The sequence below is a fragment of the Eptesicus fuscus genome, chromosome 11 (genome assembly GCF_027574615.1).
Source record: "Eptesicus fuscus isolate TK198812 chromosome 11, DD_ASM_mEF_20220401, whole genome shotgun sequence".
Classification (NCBI taxonomy): domain Eukaryota; kingdom Metazoa; phylum Chordata; class Mammalia; order Chiroptera; family Vespertilionidae; genus Eptesicus; species Eptesicus fuscus.
In genome coordinates this window covers 55804599-55829620 of record NC_072483.1, presented here as the reverse complement: position 1 = coordinate 55829620, position 25022 = coordinate 55804599, and the positions used below count along the sequence as shown (strand labels likewise).

Sequence of the window (25022 nt, the reverse complement as noted above, 5' to 3'; positions counted from 1 at the left end):
AGTCAGTTTAGCTCAATGGTTAAAGCATCTCGGGTTCAATTCCCAGTCGAGGGCACATACCTCAGTTGCAGGTTCTATCCCCAGCCCCAGTTGGGGGCACCTACGGGAGGCAATCAATACGTGTCTCTCTTACTTTGCATGTTTCTCTCTCTCTCCCCCTCCCCCACCCTCCCAACCCCTCAACTACTCCCTCCCAGTCTCTCTAAAAATCAATGGGGAAAATATCCTTGGGTGAGAAATAAAAAACAAACAAAAAATAAAAACCAGTTTTCCATGTTTAAGTTCATTATATTCTCTCAGTAGGACTTAAAGGAAAAAAAAACAAAACTATACACATTTAATAAGATTCCACATGTTTTCTATTTAATAATTTCTTTATTTGTACTGGTCTTTAGTAGTCATCTTCATATCTGCAACTTTATTTCATCAACAATCATCTCAGACACACCTTCTAACAAGACTGGCTTAAAATAGTACGACAGGAAACTATGCCTTCAGGAGCATGTTTATTGTGTTTGAGATGATACATCAGGTGCTCTCTGAGCTACAAAGGGTAAAAGGAAATCCTCTCATTACAAACTGACAAAGGTAAAAGGTAAAACATTTTTCACAACAGCATTAACCACATACTCAGAAATAGATCTGGGTTTAATACAAATGACATAATTCCTAGTCATCTACAGCTACTTTTATAACTTCATACAGATAATGAATTAGGCTAAAATGCACTATAATATTTGGTAGACTTCAGGACCAGTATCCTTAGTACATCACAAAATACATTTTGATATCCCAAAGAAGCAAGACTTGCAAGTAGGCATTTTAAACATAACTAATCTACAGCTACAAAGTTCTACCCTTGATAGCATTTACCTTTTTGGGGAGTCTCCCAGTCTCCAAAGGATAAAAGCAGAGAGTAGAATCAGTATAACATATACACAGAAGTCCGTATTGTAAAGGCTATAAAGATTTGCAGCACAGTGAGAAGATGCCTTCTGCGCCTTCACACTGCATACAAATTATGTGAATTATGTTGCGTATCTCTTGGTCCACTGTCTGGCTATCCTGTCATGTTCTGCTCTGTTGGTCAAATACTGAGTGGCTATGCTTCCAACCAGAGGATCCGCTGGAAAAGTGAGAAGAAAAATAAAAAATATTAGATATCTAAAAGGTACAGTTTTAACATTCTATTAAACTGAAATGCTGATTTTTAGCAGCATCTTAATATTAATATTCAATTTAGCTAAAGGCCCTGTAACTAAAAAATGAGTGTTAATAAATATGATTTTTATAAAAGGGGTATACTTTTAATATACAAAAACTGTTTTTTACTCTTGGCATTTTATTCAATAATCAGTGTGCTGCTCTGGCCGGTGTGTTCAGTGGTTAGTGTCAGCCTGCATAGGGAAGGGTCCCAGGCCTGGATTCCCAGTCAAAGGCACATACCTGGGTTGCAGGTTCATCCTCAGCCCTGGTCAGGGTACATGTGGGAGGCAATCAATCAAAGTGTCTCTCTCACATGGATGTCTCTCTGTCTGTCTGTCTGTCTGTCTCTCTCTCTCTCTCTCTCTCTTCCCTTCTCTCTGTTCTCTCTAAAAATCAATGGAAGAAAATATCCTCAGGTGAGGATTAATAATGCAATGCTATTCAGAATAAAATGTTTCCTTCATTCTATCCAATCTAATAAAAGAGTAATATGCAAATTGACCATCACTCCAAGACACAAGATGGTTGCCCCCCCCATGTGATCAAAGATGGCTGCCCCCATGTGAACACAAGATGGCCTGCAGGGGAGGGCAGTTGTGGACAGTTGGGGGTGACCAGGCCGGCAGAGAAGGGCAGTTGAGGGGGACCCAGGCCTGCAGGGGAGGGCAGTTTGGGGAGACCAGGCCTGAAGGGGAGAGCTGTTTCGGGGACCAGGCCTGCAGGGAAGGGCAGTTGTGGGTGATCAGGCAAGCAGGGAGAGCAGTTAAGGGTGACCAGGCCGGCAGAGGAGGGCAGTTGGGGGAGTCCAGGTCAGCAGGGGAGGGCAGTTGGGGGGGACCAGGACTGCAGGGGAGAGCAGTTGGCGGGGACCCAGGCCTTCAGGAGAGGGCAGTTGTGGGGGACCAGGCCTGCAGGGGAAGGCAGTTGTGGGTGATCAGGCCAGTAGGGAGGGCAGTTAGGGGTGACCAGGTATGCAGGGGAGGACAATTTGGGGGGACCCAGGCCTTCAGGGGAGGGCAGTTGGGGGGGGGGGGGTAGGCCTGCAGGGGAGGGCAGTTGGGGGGAACCAGGCCGGCAGGGGAGGACAGTTAGGGGTGACAAGGCTGGCAAGGGAGGGCAGTTAGGGGTGACCAGGCCAACAGGGGAGGGCAGTTAGGGACAACCAGGCCGGCAGAGGAGGGCAGTTAGGGGTGATCAGGCCAGCAGGGGAGGGCAGTTAGGGGCAATCAGGCCGGCCCGGGAACAGTTAGGTGTCAATCAGGCTGGCAGGGGAGTGGTTAGGGGGTGATCAGGCTGTCAATCAGGCAGAGACAGGCAAGCAGTTGGGAGCCAGCAGTCCTGTATTGTGAGAGGGATGTCCAACTGCCCAGTGGGATCGGGCCTAAATGGTTGGTCAGACATCCTTCAAGGGTTCCCAGATTGGAGAGAGTGCAGGCTGGGCTGAGGGACACACACACACACACACACACACACACACACACACACACACCACCCCCGTGCACGAATTTCGTGCACCAGGCCTCTAGTGTAATAATATGACTCAAATATTCTTATCTCCAAATGAAAACTTACCATTCTGTTTTAAATAGAATTCTGAACTGGAAATTGAATCTGAGATATAAACCTCCATTACTCAGGAGTTTTTTTCCATGGCAAGTGATTGTTACCTGTTTATAGCATTTCTACCCAGAGATATACATGTGTACAAGCATGTAGAATACATTGTTATGCATATGTGTTTTTTTCAGTGTCTTACTTTTTTACTTAATATATCTTAGAAAGCTTTCCCTATCAGCTCATAAAGAGCTGTCTCATTCTTTTTAATAGGTAGATCCTCTATTAATGGACATTAAGGTGGTTTCCAATCTTTTGCTGTAATAAATGATGTTATAATTATCTATCTATCTATCGATCGATCGCATATGTATAACTGCTGGGCAAAAGATAATAGTAATAGACTTTGGTGATTAATCAAATGTTCAGAAAAAGTAAGTCAACTTCTTTTAAAAACTGACCCCTCAGTAAGATAACATACAAAATCCCATTTTTTTCAATTCAGTTCCTTAGTTAAAGATCACATGTGGCAGTTATGCATTTCTTTTAAATGTTATAAATTATGTCCTAATGACTTTAACCTCTAAGTTTATATAATCACAATCTCATCAGCTATAGCTTTTTAATATTCTTCATTATTACTACATCTAATACAACAAACTATAATCCAAAAATGAATAGAAAACAAGAAGTTCTTCATTACTAAGTGGTTGCTTTAATGCACATGGAGGCATAGAAGAAGAAAAGGAGGCACTGGAGTTAGAGACATCACTTTACTGCTGTCAAAACGGTCTGTACAGGTACGCACCTCAGAAAACAGAGTCCATCAATGAGAAGGAGAAAATAAGTATAGGCTAGTAGTCCATTAACAAACCACAGAAAGTTATTGTGAAACTTTTGGTCTATTCTAATAGAAATGGCACTGGTAATTTCCTTGCAAAATGTTTTACGCTGATCTTTCCACCAACAGTACCAACTTTCCAAATCTACATTTAAGCTACCAAGAAAATGCACTGGTGTCTACAACCTCATTGTATGTGGTAATAAAGATGTGCTTACCAGGGTTGCAGTCTGTCAAAAGAGAACAAATCGACAGCAAAACCTTTGAAATAGTCAAAGCGGGACTCCAGTTGTCTTTAAGGATGTCCAGACAGATGACTCCCTGACTGTTGATGTTGCAGTGATAGATCCTGGTGCGGAAAGTAACCTAAGGGCAGTCACATTACAAACAGGAAGAAAATGAAATGCTTTCTTACCAACTAAGACTCTCACCAGCAAAATTGAAGAGTAATATATCACATGATACTAAATAGCAAGTAATTTGACTAAAGAGCTAATAGAATACTGGGTTTAAGTGCTAACAAAATCAAATGGTTTCATTTTAATTTGGTTAAAAAAATGTTCTGTAAATTACCCAGTATAGCAAGAACTATATTGATTTTCAACCAACGTGAGCAACTGATTTGATTAGTTTAATCAAAATGAATGACACAGCAATTCTATGTATGTATGTGTGTGCACACCATCACACAAGCATGAGTGCACACAATACCTGTTTAAAGACAGAAGTAAGGGAAAAACAAAAATGTGTTGATGCCAAAGGTAAGAGGAACTGGTAAAGAATTTTTTAAGCATAAAGTGAAAAGTTATATTAGTTTGTTAGTAGAAAGTATCAGTATCAACTCAGCTAATTTCTTGCCATGTGTCAGAAAATACTGAAGAATTTAGAGGAAGATTGGTTAAATCACCAACCTATTTCCTACCCTTTTATTTCCACAACTGGCTCACTGTCTTGTTAGATAATTACGTAAAATAAAACAAGCAAGGTCTTAAGCTAGTGAATAAAGAAAGAGTATCTCTAGATGTGTGAAAAAAAGAGGATAAATCATAGGAACAAATAATGTCAAGTTTCAAAACAATCACAAACACTGAGTAGTTAATCTTAATTTGGAGTTAGAGGGGGGAAAAAAGACAGTTTTTGATCCATTAGAACTAGTATAATATCCCAAGTGGATTGTGGGGAGAAAATATTAAAGTCCTCAAACATGTATTTCTGATAAGGATACAAAATTAAAGACAGAAAAATTAAAGGTAACGGGGAAGAAACTACTGGCCTTGCAGGGGTGAAGGGAGGGGACCATGAACCTCTAGAATTGCTCTAATTTAGTTACACAGAGCTCTTAAAATGTGGCTAGTTGAATTAAAAAGGGATAAAAGTGTAAATTACACACATTTCAAGACTCAATACCAAAAAGAGAATGTAAAATTCCCTCTTATACTGGTTACATACTTGAAATGACAATATTTTGGATATACTGGGTTACATAAAATATATTATTAAAATTAATTCACTGTTTCTATTCTTTTATTGATTTTTTAGAGAGAGGAAGGGAGAAGAATAGAGAGTCAGAAATATCAATCAGCTGGCTCTCGCACACCTCCCACCGAGAATCTGCCCGCAACCAAGGCACATGCCCTTGACTGGAATCGAACCTGGGACCCCTCAGTCCGCAGGCTGACGCTCTATCCACTGAGCCAAACCGGTCAGGGCTGTTTCTATTCTTTTACTGTAGCTACTAGAAAATTTAAAATTACATGTGTAGCTTGCATTATATTTATATTAGACAGTTCTGCTATTTAATACAGAAATAACACATGTTCAGATTATGGTTTACAAACACAATACAATTAATATTTTGAATCTGTTTAGCTATTAACAATGAGTGAACAAAATAATTAAATTTTTATTATTCTTTAAGAAGCTCAACACCTTCTCTGAACTTCAAAAAGAATCAGTATGTAGAGAAATAATTGTACCTAACACTAAGATAACAGCAGAAGTCTTATTTCTTTTTCACTTGTCCACCTAGAGATCTGAATGCTTCATAATACTGTATATGATACCTTAGGCGAAAGGAATTAATCAACATTAAAGGGTTAGAAAATTAAAATGAGACCAGCAAAAATATTTACATGCTAAATTAATTTTTAAAAATATATTAACCAAAACAATTATGATAAATCACATATAGGAAACCACAGTTTGAAACCTTTATTTCAGTCAATTTCTATTTTCCATTAAAGATACTAAGAAGTCTTTTTCTTCAACAGATTTTCACTCACGTACAAAGATTTTGAAAAATATAAATCTTGCAAATTTTTTCTGCTAATTTTCTATCATCTTAAAACCACTTTTCCAATATGCAAAATGAGGCATGTAAAAATAAATATCACTATATAGTCATGAGCTATTTTGCTAAAGTTTTATTTTTTTTCTATAATACTGAATGCAATTCAACAGTTGGTGACAAGCCTGCCATTTAACATGTCATGTGAATATGAATCAAGTTTGTTATTATTAACATGAGGGTCTTATGCCTTTATTTGATTGATCTAGCACGACATACTCTATATAACTGAGAGCATTAAGGCAATCATTTAAAGATCTTAAATTCTGATGGGACCAAAGAAGAAAGTACTCAAAAAACTGATAGCCATATTTGAGAGCTAATACCTCTAGGGGCTAGGAAGCCTTGGTATCTGCAACTTAAGGTAAATAGCACTAGGTGGAAATATTCTTACCTTGTTAGATAATATACTATCTGGGTTTTACCATTTTCTTTTTCTTTTCCAGGCATTAAGTTGCTACATATATTTTACACAGCTTTGGGAACAAAATGAACTATGTTGAAAAGGAAAATGTTTTATCACAGTTAAGGGCTTGATAGCACAGGTTTCCCTAGCATGTCAGAAATATCTGAAACAAAATAATTACGCTCAGGCTTAATATTGGTGGTTTTTACCCACTAGCCTGACGATTTTATTTTATAATAAGAAATCTATTTAAATAACGGTTATGTTTAAGAACTGACAAATAACTGCCAATCGTTACAAGGCACAATTCAACCCTTCTCTGTTATCATCTAATTCATATTCAGAGACAACAAGGAGGCATTAAGTCACCCAGCCACCCTCATTCCCATTACTACATGCTACCAACAGAGGGCACAACATACGTTTACTAAATAGTATTAGTTTCCCTCTTCTTTGCCATGGTTTTCTAGATTTTGCTTATCTATAAAGATAAGGTATTTAGCACAAAATTCAAGTTAGTTAACCCTTATTTCTACAAGCTGTTAAACAGCTTTACTTTTGAATCCCAGTATGTTTCTAAGGAAGTTCATAGGATATTTTCCCTCATATCAAAAATCCATCTGCTTTTCTGATGTGCACATGGTATACTTTTATTTATAGTTAACATACCCTCTTTCTGCTGATTACAGTTATTTGTAAAAGGCAGAAATCAATTACTTTCACAGTTATATCTTAGTACATGAAAGTTTCCTTATCACTCCATAAAAAAAAATGAAGTTAAAGTGATTACGTTAATACACATTTAACCTCTGGAATAAACTGATTTTAGAGGAAAAGGATAAATATTAAAGAATGTACCTCTAGGTTCTTACCTTTGGTGGCTTAAATGGATAATCGGATGAAAATGTGATATCCAGAAAAAACACACCACCTTCATATACAGAACCTGGTGGACCAAGTATAGTCGATCTCCATTCATAAATATTATCTCCTTTAGGCCCAGCACTATTTAAAAGAAATTAAAAATCAATGTGTATATCTGTAAGCAATGAATGTTAAAAGCTGTTACCAATTTTTATATAAATTAAATATTAAAGGTAAATTAGTAACTTAGAGTAATAAGAGGTAAGTTCCAATGAGTACAAGCATGTGTATAAACTTATTTGGAAATACTTCAAATCTACAGAAAAATTGCAACAAAGAACATCATTTACTTTACCCAGATCTCTTTCTGTTAGCATTCTGCCTCATAGGCTTCATCACACCCTTCTTCTCTTTCTATGTATATGTACATATATATGTATACATACTCCTACATATACACAAAGTGCTTTTTTTATAAACCATTTCCCCATAAATACTTTGACATGAATTTTCTAAAATAATCTCCAGTATACAATCACAACACAGCTATAATTCAGTAAATATAGTATCAACACACTACTTCAACCTACAATCTGCAAAATAATGTTGTCAACTGACCCAACAATGCCTTTAAAACAAAAAACAAACTTCTAATTTTTCTCCAGATATGGGATCCAGTCTTGGGATCATCTACGTATGCCCTGCACCTTTACTCTTCTTTAATATAGAGCCTTTCTGCCTTTCTTTGACTTTCATAACATTAACATTTCTGAAAACTACAGTTCTTTTTTTAATAGAATGTGTGCATCGTTTTGAACTTTTCTGATGTTTCCTCAGGATTAGATGCTGGTGGTGCATTCCTGGCCAGGATAGCACACAGGTGATATCACATCCAGAGGCATATGGTCTTCTCCTGTCCCTAACTGGTGATGCTAATTTTCATTACTCAGATCAAGTGCTGTCCAATTTTCCTACTGTTTACTTAATACCTTTTCCCTGTAACCAAGAGGCAACCTTTGGACAGACACTTTAAAACCATGTAAATATCCTGCTGTTCATCAGCATTTCTCCCCTAGCTTTAAGATCCACTTGTGAGCCCTGGCCCGTGTGTGGCTCAGTTGGTTGGGCGTTGTCCAGTGGAGGGAAGCTGGTTACATTCCTGGTCAGGGTACACGCCTGGGATTGAGGGCTCCATCCCCAGTTGCTTGTAAACGATCAGAAATTGTTTGCTGAGCAACGTTTAATCTTTCCATGAGTTGTATTTGAGTTTGACATGCATCTTCATCCAATAAATCTTGTAATTGTTGGTCTTCAAACTTTTTCAGTTGACCTGGACGTTCTTTGTCTTTCACATCGAAATCATCACTTTTAAAGAGTTTAAACCAGCGTTCACAAGTATCTTGAGATGGAGCATGTTCGCCATAAGCTTCCTGAAGTATAAGATAACTTTCAGCAGCACTTTTCTTCAAAATAAAGTAATGAATTAAAACTTCCCACAAATGCTCTTTTTTTTGGCATGAAATTCAACATTTTTAAGCATAAAAATATCTATGATGTTAACACCTTCAGTATATTTGACATACGAAGTTTTGAAGCTTGCTGTCAATACAAAATAGCATACAGATCAAATCGCATATGTACCCAACATATGTGTAACTCCATCTATTGAAAAAAATCCGCATTATTAACAGGTACACCTGGAATATTACTGGTGAGGCTATGTGAATTCCTATTTTTTTCCTAATGATATGTAGTAGTTCATTATAGCCTTCAATTATTTTGATGCTCAAATTATCCCAGATTTGGCCAGTGGGAGCCTCTTCAAATGGCCCCCATCTCCTGGTGATAGGCCACTATCAGTTTCACTGAGCACTTCCTTACTTTCTGGCATACCAAGATGTTCTAGGCTCCCAACCTTGCAATCAGCCATTTCTTCAAGGAGCCCTCCTGGTTCCTTTTAGTGGGAAGGTTTTAGAAACCAAGGTTTGAGTGCTAGACACTACTAAAGTCCAGGTACACTGTACTGTACTCAGTTTCATTTATAAAATACAAATGCGAGAGGTAATTCAAACAAAATCTAAATTCACAATTATTTGTCAGTAGGCCCATCCAATAGTTCTCAAAACTCTTCAATTTTATCTTACAGCTTCCATTTTCTCTAACCTTCACATCATAAATTACCTTGATTTTCTAAATTATTATATAAAGCTTTTTTTCTTTTAAAGTGGCCATCAGTTTAGAAATGACCTGCATGTTTTATTTAAAATAAGTGCAAACCAGCACTGATAACCCAACCACATTAATTAAAATACACTATTCAGTATAATTAAAAATTATTTAACTAGTATATCTTATTAATTCTGTAAAACATAAACTATGAACTGTGAACATCAGGAAAGTAATGCTATCAATAATCAAATATGTGCTCTGAAAAATAGTTCATACAGAAAAAGTATGGAAAACTTGATGGTATAGTCAAAATATATTTACAGGATGCTTCAAAAATCTATCTTTAAGAAAGATATATACGACTAATAAAATCGTATTATTTTTGCCTATTTAGGAAAAATATACTTTTAAAAATAATCCTACTTCGTAAGTTTTAAGTATCACAGCAAGTGGAACTAATTACAGTAATAGCTCGTTCTGTCATCATTTGAGAATCAGTATACTCCCTGAGTGAATTTTCACTGTAACTAAAGACATACAAAATAGGGTATCAATTTGGTGGTACATATAGAACACTATTCCAAACAAATGAGCTATCAAACCACGAAAAAAAGGAAACTTAGTGCATATTAGTAAGTGGAAGAAGCCAATCTAAAAAGTCTATACATTTTGTCTGATCCCAACTACATCACGTGGTGAAAAAGACAAAACTAAGGAGTCAGAAAAATAAAAAAATCAATGGTTTCTAGGGTGTAGTGGGAGGAGGGATACATAGGCAGAACACAGAGGATCTTTAGGACAATGTAACTAGTCTGTATGACACTACAGTAGTGAATGAAGGTCATTATACATTTGTCAAAACCCATAGAATGTACAACAGCAAGAGTCAACCCTAATGTAGACCAGAGACTGAGTGACAATAATTTGTCAAATGTAGGTTCATCGATTGTAGCAAATGGACCACTGCTGTGGGATATTGGTATTGGGGAGGTGGTGCATGCAGGGTCAGCAGGTTCATGGGAACTCTATACTTTCTGCTCAATTTTGCTGTGAACCTAAAACTACTCTAAAAGATAAAGTGCACTAATTAGAAAAAATACAAATAACGTTTAGAAGAAGTAAATGTTTCTATATAAAAGCAAAAAGTAATAAATGTTTCTTGAGCATTGGTTAATAAAAACAGATTCCAACTTATAAAGGGATGTGTGCAAAAATTTGTTTTAAAAATAAGGTACTCTGAAACTTGGAACACACTTTAAACACAGTAATATAAATGGTGGTTTCAATGCTGGCTCACAGAAAGTCCATTTAAACATTTTCCCCATAACTTTAAATGAGCTACTGTGTATTTGCCGACTCCTGACTTCTTTCTTACTAATGGAGACATCAAGAATACCTGTCCTTCACGTCAAATTGCTAATTCAAACACCCATCACCCTTTCTCCTCCTGGTCCCCACTGCGCTCTCTTAGCTGAAGTCTAGTGAGTTTTACCTTTCTTGGAACTCAGGACTGGGGGAAAGGTAATCTTAGTTATCAATCAGTTGTTCGCTTTAACGGGTTGTCAATGGTGGTCGGGCTTTGGAATATTCCTGGCATACAGAACACATTTCATTACACTAAGCACATCACAGCTAAATGGACATGTGTGAACTAGACTGAAAACCTAAGCAACCTTTGTATTGAGAAAATGTATCCCAACAAGAGTAACAGCTGAGGGAACAACCACCACTTGCATTGATTAAGCACTTGTATGTTGCCAGAAGTCATTATGTTAATGCCATATTATCTATCTCATTTAATCCTCACAGTAATACTATGAGATAGATAACAAAACTATCTCAGCTTTGATGAGACAACCAAGCCTCACAGCAGTTAAGTAGCTTCCCTTAAAGTCTCATGGTTAACACACGGCAGACAGTGAATGTCTACCTAGACAGAATACAATCTGAGCATATCTCTGTATTTCTTTGCGAACTTCAAACAACTGTTTTACAAGTGAACAGGTAGTATTTCTGAGTGCTTAGGAAAAAAGTCATTATTTCTCTAGGTTGAAAGTAATTAGGAGTTCACAATTTATTAGGGAGAGATATAAGACAATTTATTAGGGAGAGATATAAGACAATGGGGGAGCATAGATGGCCTAGGAAACAATACAGAAAAATAATTCTATTAAAAGACAAATCTAGCAGTTCACAATTATCGTATCTTCCTATTCCCCTTCCCCAGACTGACCTCTTTCTGGTAAATTTAAGAACTGTAAAGTCTGGTGGGAAATGGTAATGCTTACTAATCCATACTATGTCATTTTGAGCATATAAATTCACTTTGAATCTGAATAGATGTATTTGAGCTTTTACAATATGCCAAGTATAGTACTTTGTATACTTCCACAGTAGAGTGAACTGAGAAAATAGAAATGAATTCATTCATTCATTAAAGATCTGAGTGTCTACTTTTTGTGCTGGGCACCTATGCTGGAAACTAAAGTGGCCTCTGCCCTCAAGGAGATTACCACCTAGCAGGATATATATATATGTATACACACACATACACATACACACACACACACACACACACACAATAAATGTACAAGAAACATGGAAATGTGCTACAAAGGAGAGGTATACCTTGCTGAGTGCCAGGGGAATGTAACCTAGTTAGGAGATCAGGGAAGGTTCACAGAGGAAGCAATGCCTGAGATAAGATTTGAAACGTCAGTGGGCGTTAACCAGGAGAAGGTAAAGAGAAGAGCTAGGGAAGGCTGAAGAGCTCAAAGGCCCTGAGGCAAAAGGAGCAAAGGGAGCGGCAGGACCTAGAAATAAGGCCTCTGTGGCAGAAGCCAAGAGAAGGGGAAGTGCAATAGAGATGAACTGACAAGTATTAACACATGTCCATGCAGGACCATGGAAGGCTATCTTAAAAATATTTGTCTTTCTTCTAAATGTAATAGGAAGCCATCAAAATATTGGAGCAGGGGAGAGGTCACAGTAATATTTATGTTTTGGAAAGCTTCCTGCGGGAAGAGGACCAGAGGGCTGTGGGGGAACTACTGTTAGTAATCCAGATGCAGGTGATGGCAGGCTGCACTAACTGGTATCAGAGACAAAGATGATGGATGTGAGATATATTTGTGAGGTAAAAATCAACCAAATTTATGCTTTTGGAATACGGGAGGTGAGGGAGATGGGGAATACGGGAGGTGAGGGAGATGGGGATTTCAAGAACAACTCATAGTTTTCTTAACTGAGATAAATATAAATGCCATTTACTAAGACAGGGACAATGAAAAAGAAGCTGGTTTTGGATATACTGAAATAAGATGTCTTTAAGGTGTCCAAGAAATAGATAGAACTCTCAACTCAGAGTTCGGGCCTGGGCTGTAGGTATAAATTTGTGAGACCTTGGTACACAAATGTAATTAAAGTCCTGAAGGTGGGAAGGGCCAGATTACAAAAGGAGTGCAGAGACAAAGAAATGACACCTGGGAAGAGAGAACCACATGAAAGTCATGATGACACCTGACAGACCTGTGACTGGGGTATAACAGAGGGGCAAAAAAAGTGAGAGCAATACAGGGGAGAGATTAATTACATGAAGAGATATGAGAAGAAGCTGGGCTTGAAAAGGATGTTAAAAAAATAAAGAAGACTTCATCTGGTAAGGATTTGAGAAAAATAAAAAGTAATTTGGAAAGATCTACAAGATATATATTAAAGGGGGGGAGGAAGATACAGAGCAATGGACAGGAGTGCTCCTATTATAGGTATAAACTACAAAATCTATCTGCATGTGTGCGCTGGCAATGTGAACTGACTGGAAAGATACACAAAAAAATGCTAACAGTGATTTCCTCTAAGAAGGATCTCATGCTCTAGAGTAAAAGAAAACTGCTTTTACTGTGTACTCTTTTCTCTTCCCAACTGTTTACTATGCGCAAAAAAAGGTGTACGTGGGTGTGGTTTTTTTAATTTAAAAATCATAAGGGGAGAGAAAAAAAAAAGTGAGTTTTATATGGCTGAAGCACTAAGACCACAGGAGAAAATGTAAACCATAAAGGATTTTAAATAGGCAGTGTGAATTTGTATGATATTCAAATTGTTATCCTCAATTCTAAAACTGGAGAATTCTACAGAGTTCTGAAATAACAAAGATTTAATAAGAGCTTTTAGATTATCTTGGCTAGAACTACTTATGCTTTCTTAAGTAACTTCCCTCCCCCATTGCAAACTTAAGCCATTTTCCCAAATATATTGTATATCTGTGTTACAGAATTTACCAGGCGACACACAGGAGTACTCAGAGACACAGGAAAAACCCATTTATTTCCAGATATACTAGTACCGTGACTCAGGGGAGCCTGTTTCCAAATCCTGAGCAAACCAATATGGAGGAAGCTTTCTCTTATACCCTTTGGTTTCTTTGTCCCCCATATATGGATCAGACTTCCGGACCTTTGCAACATTTTCATGCACCAGGCCTCTAGTATAGATATAGAATGTATGGCTTAGAGATACTCTGTTTCATATAAACTAGTTTCTAAATCTTTAGTTGTAAAATTGCATCTCTCCATTTCACTCTGCTTCATCAAGTACTACTTACTGAACATTATATTTGTCTATCCAATTGTCACCTTCAAAAAGTCAAAATAACCTTCAAAATAAGTCTAGCCTTTCTAAAGACCCCAAATTCTAGTACCTGACTAGAATAAAAAGTATAAGAGGGAAAAGTCATGCCCATACACTACCAGTGGGAAGAGAAAAGAGTATGACTTTTTAAAGGCTCCTTAAACACATGTATTAAAAGCCATTTTGGCCGACACCGGTTTGGTTCAGTGGATAGAGCGTCGGTCTGCGGAATGAAAGGTCCCAGGTTCGATTCCGGTCAAGGGCATGTACATTGGTTGCGGGCACATCCCTGGTAGGGGGTGTGCAGGAGGCAGCTGGTCGATGTTTCTCTCTCATCGATGTTTCTAGCTCTCTATCCCTCTCCCTTCCTCTCTGTAAAAAATCAATAAAATATATATATTTTTTTTTTAAAAAAAGCCATTTTGATTAAGTAAACTCACTTCCAAAAAGCTGTCCTAAGAGAATATATAGAGATGTGGATAAAGATTTTTTTTATAAGGAGGCTCAAAGCAAAGTAACGATAATGAGACTCAAAATCCAACAAAATGGAAAGTTAAGTCACCTCTGACTTTCAACGAACTATGAGGTAGCCACTGAAAATCAAGGTTTTGAAGATTATTTAATGACATGGGGAAATGCTGATGACAGAGTAAGGTAAACAGATCATAAAACTGTATACATTATTCAAAGTGTGTAAAAATATGTTTATATATCATATTTTAAAGGTGAATGGTTATATCTACAACAAAATCATAGTTGATTTTTATTATGTAGTTTTTGCTTTTGTGTCTTACCAAATACTCTACAGTAATTATACTTTTATAATCTATATAAACAAAAGCCATGTGACCGGAACGCCAGAATGACTGGTTGCTTTGATGTGCACTGCGGCCCCGATCAGCCCCCCAACCTCAATCAGGGACGGGGCCAGCTGGCCAACTGCCTGCGGCCCCTCCCTTTGGCCAGCCTGGCCCCAATCGGTCCCAATTGGGGCAGGCTGGCCGGACCCCAGCCGTGTATGAATTCGTGCACTGGGCCTCTAGTCAGAAAATAAATACTATTTTTTAAAATGGTACTGTCATTTACTGTTCCAGTGTTGCAGGCATAAAACTTATGTTTTAAGTCTCTTTCCTCACCAGGCCCCCTATCCAGTCATTCAGCAAGTTATTTAAAGCAATCTTTCTTATAACACAAGAATGAAGTAGCAAACTGTTGGAAAGCCAAGGAAATTCCTCAGATCTTTGCTCCTGTCATTTTTCCTACCTCCCTGATCACTCCTGCCTCTTCTAATGTTCTTATCTGAATTCATTAATAAACAGAAGGTCCTCCCGGAAGCTAAAAGTAACATATCTAGTACTCGCTGCTGTTTGGCTTTCTGGTGAGGTCACACTGATGAGGGCCAACTAGAAGCAGAGTACAGCAGCGTGAGGTCAAGACAGAAAACATAAAATAGGTAAACAACCCCTGAAGGCACAGAATGTTAATGTCTTTCACAATAATGGTCTTGAGTTAAGAAGAAAAGAATGAGTGATGTTCAGAATACACTCTGTTTCTTAAGACAGGCAAACATTACTTTTCAAATATCTGAAAAACTTAAAATATGCTTGGGGGGAAAAAGATACTAGTGAAAAAATGATTAATCTGAATAAAGCCTAGTGCTTAGTTAATAGTAACTTACCAACATTAATTTCTTAGTTTTGGCAAATGTAGCAGAAGGCTCCACAAATATTCTCTCATTTATGACCACCCTCCATGGCCTAAAGGACAGGGACCACTATTGTACTAAGATCTGCCCAGATCACCTGCCATTGTGTGATGGTGCAGATGAGGTCTCATGCCTCACCCTCCAATGCTCTTCCAGACCACAATGCCTCATGTCCAAGGCTTTGGGTGTCATTGCAGTCACCAAGTGAAAGCATAAGCCACGAATATAATTCTATTTGACAAAACCTTATCACGATTTATAGTTAAGAATCATTGTTTCATAGCACTCACAGAAAACCCTGAGACGCATTTTAACAATTAGTACTGAGTTATAATGATCTTCTATATAAAATATATTTCACAGTAAGCTTCTATTTACTCCATCCCAAGTGCTATTTGATACTCTATATGAGGACTGAAATCTTCTTTAAGAAGAAAAAAAGGCCAGTGACTCTTTGAGGCATAATTCTTCATTGTACTTCTTTAGAAAAAAGGAAATGTGCTGAAGCCTCAGAAGGAACCTCTAAGAGACGCCTAATGAAAATTCAAGTCTTCCGCTATTCTAAGATAAAATGTTTTTCATTTACTGCACAATCTAACTCCTTTGGTCAATCTAACAATATGACAGTAAGGAGAATAATTTTATAAAAATCCCAGAACCTGTTTTGTTAAATGTCTTTTAAACTATGATTATCTTGAATATTATTGCTGTTAAAAAGATATTTCCTTTGTCATCAAGACTAAACTGTTTTTCTGGTATTTTTAACCTATGATCCAACTGAAAGCTCTAGTGATTACCCATCTGACTCCTTTTTATTACACCTTGCACCACTGTATAGATTACATTTTATTCTAATCTTATTTAGATGTTACAGCATTTTTACATGTCCCAAAACAGCTAGTATAATGCTTTCCACATAACACTTAATACATGTTTGCTGAATAAATGTTCAACATGATAAAAGACATCATGACAAAAGATTGATTCTGTATAAAAAATTTTTTCTTATCTATCCACCATTTTATTTTATGTACATCAGAAGTCAGGGACTATAGACTGTGGTAAGGATAAAAGTCAGGATAAATAAGATGCCACCTAACTGAATTTACAAATATGAAACTGGTTAAATGCAATACAGTGCAATGTGTGCAGAACTAGAGATAGTTCTGCTTAACTGGGTATAACAGAAAGCTCTCTGCATGCCTGAATATAAGCCAATCCTCCATTTCCCCAGTAAAGAGAGAAAACGTTTTTCCCAAGGCAATTTTGTTGTTGTTAATCCTCACCCAAGGATATTTTTCCATTGATATTTTTTAGAGAGAGTGGAAGGGAGGGGGAGAGACAAAGAGAGAAATATCAATGTGAAAGAGACACACAGATTGGTTGCCTCCCACATGCGCCTGACCAGGGCTGGGGATGGAGTTTGCAACGGAGGTTCCAGGTTCGAGGTACGTGCCCTTGACCGTAATCAAACCCAGGCCCTTTAGTCTTCAGGAAGATGCAATATCCACTGAGCCACACCAGCTAGGGCCCCAAGCCAATCTATTTTTAGGAATGCCAAAGAAGCAGATGAGGGCTAGTCTATATTTTATGACAGTAAAGCCTCTTAGTGTGCGGGTCATGATAAGCTCTGGGTTGTTCTGAAAGAAATGGGTGTGCCTCAGCCCGTGACTGTCCTAATGCATAACCTGTATTGTGGCCGGGAAGCCAGTCAGGACAGGACGATTTCCTATGGGCAAAGGTGTCAGACACACATTATCTCCCCTTTGGTTAATCTGTACACAGAACAAACACAAAAAACTGGGCTAGACTCAGAGGAAGGAGGAGTAAAAATTGGTGAAAGAAATATCAGTAACTTAAGATATGCAGATGACACCATCTTAACTGGCAGCAAGTAGCAATGATTTGAATTCTAATGACAGCAAAAGAAAAAAGTGCCAAAGCAGGACTACATTTGAACATCAAGAAGATAAAAAGCATGACTGCAAAAGAAATATACAATTTTAAAATAGACAATGGCGATATCGAAATTGTTAAAAGATTTTGCTTATCTTGGTTCAGTATCAATTCAAATGGAGACTTGAAGCAAAGAAAAAAATCAAGAGAAGACTGAGTCTCTGAAAGGCAATAGATGTGTCATTAGAGACCAAGATCATTCATACCCTCATATACTCAGTTACTTTGTACTCATGTGAAAGTTAGACAGTGAAGGCTGATAGGAAAGGAATGAAATACGGTGTTGGAGGAGAGCTCTACAGATACCCTGGACCACCACAAAGACAGGCAAGTGGGCTCTAGAGCAAATTAAGCCTGAAACATCACTGGAGGCAAGTATGACAAAACTGAAGCTGTCCTACTTCAGGCACATCGTGAGAAGACAGGGTTCTCTGGAAAAATAGAGAGCAGCAGGAAAAGAGAAAGACCAAATATGAGATGGAGTGACTCTAAAAAGAAGCCATAGGCATGAGTCCACAGGAGCTGAGGCAGGCTGTTGAAATCAGGACATTGTGGACATCACTCATTCATGGGGTCGCCAGGAGTTGGAGCCCACTCAACAGCATGTAACACACACACAATCATATACTAGTTTAGTTATAAATATTTAAAATCACCTAATAAAATAATAAACTAACTTGCAAATAATGCCTCTATCCACTCTTATGTTTCATTACAATTTTATTCAACTCCTTTTCAGCAGTCTTTATCACTACTAGAATCCTTTTGTACAGTACATTTCCTTTACTTTAAGTTACTCAGATGCAGCACTTTCTGATTAAGCAATTGAAAATTATCAGAAATTTTATCATAGCCAAAAGTACTTTCCATGCATTTTTAAGACAAATATTTTCATTCAAACTGAAAGCTATTCATTATCTGGTCAATGTTATTTATTATATTCCTTTTAAAATGTTCTAATCAGCTCTGTTGGGGTATAATTTATTTAAAATAAAATTCACCATTTTGAAGTGAACAATTGGATAAATTTTGACAAATGTATAGTCCTGTTACATCACCACAATCATGATATAGGACATTTCTACTACCTCCAAAGGGTTCTCTTGTGTTCCTTTGCAGCTAACCTCTTTTCTCCACCCCTACTGATATTCTTTCTGTCACTATAATTTCGCCTTTCCTATAATAATAATTTCTAGAATATCACATCAGTAGAAGCGTACAGTGTATAGAATTTTGTGACTGGGTTTTGCTTATGTAGCATAATCCTTCAGACTCATCCATGTTATAACAGTTCATTTTATTATATAGCTATATCACAATTTGTTTGTCTATTCACCCAGTTAGGCATTGGTCTTCAGCTTTTGGCTAATAGGACAACTGCTATAAATATTTAAATATATTTTTGTGAAAATATGTTTTCATTTCTCGTAAGTAAATGACTGTAAGTGATATTGCTGGGTGCAACAGTTTCCTAAGGCTGCCATAACGAAGTATCACAAACTGGGTGGCTTAAAACAACAAAAAATTATTTTCTTATAGTTCTGAAGGCCAGAAATATGAAATCAAGGTGTCAACAGGGCCATGCACTCTTGAAGTCTCCAGGAAAAAATCTGTTCCATGTCCCCTTCTTAGCTTCTCCTACTGTCAGCAATCCTTAGCAGTCCTTGTCTTTTAGCTGCCTAACCCCAATCTGTTTCCATCACCACATGGTATTCTCCCTTTATGTCTGTCTTCAAGTGGAAACCTCCACTCTCTGTCCCCTGTGTCTCCTCTTCTTGTAAGAACACAAGTCATATTGGATTAAGAACTCCCTACTCCATTATAACCTTATCTTATCCCATTTCCAAATAAGGTCACGTTCAGAGGTACTAGAGGGTTAGGACATAAACAGACCTTTTGGAGGGACACAACTCAACCCACAACACTGGGTCATATGGTAAGTGTATGTTTACAATAACAAACTGCTAAATTACTATTCACAGTGGATATATTTTGCCTTCTTGACAGCAATATATGACAGCCCAACTACTCCATATCCTCCCCAATAGTTGCTTAGTATTATCTGGTTTGTTTTTTAATTTTAACCATTTTGTTCCATGTATGGTTGCATCGTACTGTGGTTTTAATTTGCATTTCCTTCATGACTAATTACATTAAGCATCATTAGAATTTATAGCTTTGTAGGTGACATGTCTTAAATCTTATGCCCATTTTGAACTGCTTTATTTTCTCTCAATTAAGAGTAAAGAGTTCTTTGTATGTTCAGGAGAAAAGTCTTTTATCAGATAAAGGTTTTGCAAATATTTTCTCCTTGTCTGTAGTTTGACTTCATTTTCTAATACTCTATTTTGATGAAGTCCAATTTACCTTTTTTTCCCGTTTATTTCATGCCCTTAAAAAAATCGTTACTTAATCGAAGGTCATGAAAACTTTCTCATATGTTTTATTCTTGGAATTTTATTGCTTTAGCTTCCACATTTATTTCTATGACCCATTTTTAAATTTTTTTAAAATATGCTTTTATTGATTTTTAGAGAGAGGAAGGAAGAAGTATAGACACATCAATGAGAGAAATATCATTGATCAGCTGATTCCTACACACCCCTACTGGGGATTGAGCCTGAAACCCGGGCAATGTGCCCTGACAGGGAATCGAACCAGCGACCTCTTGGTTCCTGGGTCGATGCTCAACCACTGAACCACCCCAGCCAGGCTAGTTAATTTGCATGTGGATATTCAATTATTCTAGTACCATCTGTTGAAATCATTTTCCTACTGAATTACCTTGGCACATCTGCCAAAAATCAACTGACCATTTATATGTGGATCTATTTTGGGGCTCTCTATTCTGTCCCACTGATCTGTATGTCTATCCTTATGCCAATACGACACTACCTCGGTTACTGAGGCTTCACACAGTATATTGTGGAATCAGGTAGTGCAAACCCTCCAACTTTGTTCGTTTTCAAAAATTCGAACGTTCAAGATGGTGCTAGCTATGATTCAATCCCTCCATCCTGTCCATTTCAATTAAAAGTTTGGTATTTCAAATATACCATTCAAGAAAGTGAGGATGATGTCTGTGCTGTTTAAAGAATGTACTGACTGCATTGATATCACCTACCATATTGGAAGCTTACTTTAATATAGACCTATACAGTTCAAAGCACATAGAAAAAATACTGAACTCTAGGACAGCTGAGCTGACTACTGAGATAAAAAAAAAACTCATTATAAGTTCATATTGCCTAATATTATGTGACCCTCCTCCTGCCCCCACCCCCCACTGTAAAAATCCTGAGAACATATAGAGTAAGACTTGTATTAGTAATAGAAATTATTTAAGAATTATTTAGGAACACCTTTTTAATTCTTGTATATAAAAAAAATTAGTAGTGGGAAGACCTATTGCAGTGACCAAAAGAATACCTCCGTAAAGGGATATAATACTAGAGTTCTGGTGCATGAAAATTCATGCACTGGAGGGGGGGTCCCTCAGCCCGGCCTGCTCCCTTTTCACAGTCCGGGAGCCCTCAGGGGCGGGAGGCGACCCGGCGATCAGGGGAAGGCAATGCTCCTATCACACCTCTGCTGCTGCCACTGCCAGCAGCACAAGCCTCGGCTGGCCCTGGTTACCTGAGCCTCGGGCAGCCCTGGGCGGCTGGGCAGCTGCCATCCAAGGCTTGCCTGCACCTCGGGCCCACCTTGGGCAGCTGGGCAGCCGCCATCTGAGGCTTACCCAAGCCTCGGGTCAGCCCTGAGCTGCTGGGGGGCTGAAAGGACTTGGGGACTCCGGCGGGGCTGAGGGGACTGGGCGCCACCATCTTATGGCTATGGGCACCGCCAACTTTGTGACATTGTGACAGTCAATTTGAATATTCCCTCTTTATTAGATAGGATATACATACAAATATACTATATACAAGAATTTGATATATCCTATCTAATAAAGAGGGAATATGCAAACGGTCATTATACCGTGACATATAACGACAGATCAGCAGCAGGGTGGGGCAGCGAGCTACAAGCAGCTGAGAGCTACAGGAGGTGGGGCAGCAGGCTACAAGCCGTGGAGAGCTACGGGAGGGCGAGGCAGTGAGTTACATGCGGCGGAGAGCTACGAGCGGTGGTGGGCAGGGCGGCCAGCTGAGGCAAGCGGCAGTGAGCTACTCGCGCACGGATTCGTGTGTAGGGCCACTAGTATTATTATATATCCATCCTTATATACTCTTATGTAGCTATATCTCCCTATCTTCACACATATATCTCAATATATATCCTTGCATCATATAAATCAGAAGACAACTGGTACCTAAGAAATTTTTCACTTGTAGGTTTCACATTTCACTTTTGAAAATGGTATTATCCTTGAAGAGAAAGATTACAATTACTGAAACAAAAGTGTCCTTTTGCTATAATATACATAAATTAAAAAGTATGAATGCTAACCCCAAAATACTTGTGATTTGAATAATTTATAATTACTTGTATATTATATATATTATGTAGATTTTCCAAAGGGGATTTTGCTATTTATCTAAATAGAATTTACCTACCTAGAATTATCTAAAATATTAGTCTATTACCTTTCCCCTTTCTCTATCTTTGACAAATTTCAAGTTTCAAACCAATTCTTCCCTGAAGATGTTATTACATATCCTTTAAATACAATAACTTTAGAATATTTCCAGGACAATGATGTTGTGTTTAAGTTCCAATTCTCACTTTTTCTATAACAGAAGCCTTTTCACCTGTTGAAAGCCATATCTTGCCCTTCTCAACACCTCTTTTGAGACTTCAATAAAAATAGAATGAAATATAATGCAATGAACATACTGAAATTTGAGTAGGGCATAAAATACTGTCACATTCTAGCTCCAGGATTTTTCAGATAGTGTTTGATAATTCTAACATTGCATCAAACACTTGCCCACAAATTTTACTAATTCTGAATCATAGTTGGGAAAGCACATTTTAAAGTATTTTTTTTCAATCTCATTTTCTTTGCATGTGAAATTATGGTGATACACTTAAACACTTGCTTTTATTTTTTCAAAGGCTTTAGATTTTTCTTATTTATAAAGATAAAAAATACTAGGTTAAAGAGATTTAGAGCATTAACAATAAAGAAATCCGTACAAATCAGAAAGTGCCAAAATACAAAGAACATATTGAAAAACACTAAATGATTCACTCTTCATTTTCTCCACACTATCTACACTATGAAGGTTCCCTTTGATAGGGACCATTTTAATAAGTTAGCCAAATGATTTTTGCAGTCCCTATATATTAAATGATACACATTTTTATCAGATAGCAGAAGCTGACTCTCCAGAGAAATGTCACCAATTAAAAATTAATGTTGAATATGTGGTATTTCATACAACTGCTACCAGATGAATAAGACCATGTTCTATTTTTATTTTTCTTTGAAATAATGTTCACTTTAGCTTTCATAAGATATTACTTCAACATGAAAGTTCATTTTGTCAGAGACATCTCCCAAGGAAAGCTGGGCACAGAATCTGCTCCAAGTAGCACTAGAAGCTTCTGCCTCTTCAGAGGATAAAACCTCAGAAGTCTGGGTTTTCAGGTTTTGTTAATACCTCCCTGATACAATTTTCCCATTACAGAGAATAACTGTTGGATGATAAGAACAGGTTTCATGTTATTTCAACACTGGCATTTGTGAGACTGGTAAACTTTGAGTTAGACAGAAACAATCACATTTAAAGTCATTAGTCTGGACCAATTTAAATCGTGAAAGGAGCTGATGGGCATCTTGTGTTATATAACAGGATGTTATATTAACTAAGGATATCTATCTTTAAGTAGGCATGGTAAAAAGTCAAAGGAAGTATAAGAAAATAGAAATAGTGTAAATGAAAAGACCAGAGCTAACATACTCAGTGCCCAAAAGCTCAGAGCTTTTCCTCTAAGACCAGGAACAAGATGACCACTCTCGCACTGTTAGTTAATATAGTATTGGAAGTCCTAGGAAAAGCAATTAGGCAAGATAAAGAAATAAAAGGCATCCAAATAAAAGAAGAAGCAAAACTGTATTTGCAGATAACATGATATATATAGACAACCTAAATACTCATTAATAGAACCTATATTTTTAAAGTAGTAAGAATAATTTTTAAAATCTCATCTGGGGAGGAATAAAGGACTGGACAGAAATAGCCTCTATAATGACCAAATGACAAAACATTTTATAATTGTCTACCTATATATAAACGAATTCTTGTATTTATTAAAAAGTGAAATCTCAGAATTAAATGGCTTTCCATGTAGAAATTCCTGATAAGATCTTTTCGTTTAATGGGCCAAATAATTCTACTTTCAAATTTATTTGGCATTTTTAATTATGGTTAACCATGTCCCTCATTTCAAACAAGAGGTTTGGCAGCTATGATGCAGTTAAATATCATCCAGAAAAGCAAAAAGCCAGCTACTGTAACTATAAAACTTGCCTACACTTTCGGTTAAAATCCTTCTTTTGTTCTAAGGTTAATTTATAGACATATGCACACACATAATTTATATATATACACTAAAGGCCTGGTGCATGAATTCGTGCACAGGTGGGGTCCCTCGGGGTGGCCTGCGGAGATCAGGTCCCAGCTCACGCCCCCAGCCTCGCAGCCTAACAGCCCTGCCTGGCACCCTGCATTGGCCTGACAACGCCCCCTCACCTGCTCCACCATCTTACCTGTGGAGCGATCAATCAGGGCTGGGCCCCCCGCCTGGCTCCGTCAGCTCTTGGGAGCCAGGCAGTGGCCCCACCCGATGCTGCTGGTCACCGTCTTTGGGGCAATCAGGTCCCCGCTCGTACCTGCCTTGGCCTGGTGCCGCCCGCTCACCTGCTCCACCATCCCACCACAGGCCGGCAGCACCTTCACTACTGCCCGCTGCCAGCGCTGCATCACTGATGCCCCACCATGTTCCGCGCCACCCCCTGGTGGTCAGCACAAGTCATAGCGACGTCTACCAGTTGAACTCACGGTTGAATGACCACCCAAGGGAACAATTTGCATATTAGGCTTTTATTATATAGGAAATATATATATATATATATATATATATATATATATATGTACTTGATATGAATTTGAAATTCACATTGTTATAAAATATATGATCTTTAATTTTTAAAGTTGCAGATAACATTAAAATTCTGAGTTTTTAATAATATATTAGCTTATTCCTAAATGTAGTATAAATTAGAAAGAATAGATAAAATTAAAAGTTTGAGTATTCTATGCAGTTCTTATTCACAAATCTTTTTACTAACAAACAAGTAGCTTCATGCAGAGAGATTTCTGGCTTATTAGTAAAATCAAAA

At 37.7% G+C, this 25022-nt stretch overlaps 1 protein-coding gene across 3 annotated transcripts in view; it reads right to left on the bottom strand.

Annotated features, from left to right (window-relative positions):
* Window positions 1-487: 487 nt before the first annotated feature.
* UBE2E3 (ubiquitin conjugating enzyme E2 E3) overlaps window positions 488-25022 on the bottom strand; it is an 83451-nt gene continuing 58916 nt past the window's right edge. For 2 of the 3 annotated variants that reach the window (XM_054723189.1, XM_028140875.2), the window contains exons 4-6: window positions 7227-7359; window positions 3820-3967; window positions 488-1126 (exon numbers count right to left, since the gene is read on the bottom strand). In XM_054723189.1, the coding sequence (XP_054579164.1) occupies window positions 1029-1126; window positions 3820-3967; window positions 7227-7359 (379 nt within the window). In that variant the 3' untranslated portion in view covers window positions 488-1028. The remainder of the gene's footprint in view (window positions 1127-3819; window positions 3968-7226; window positions 7360-25022) is intronic. The other variant, XR_008557443.1, reaches the window with a different exon arrangement.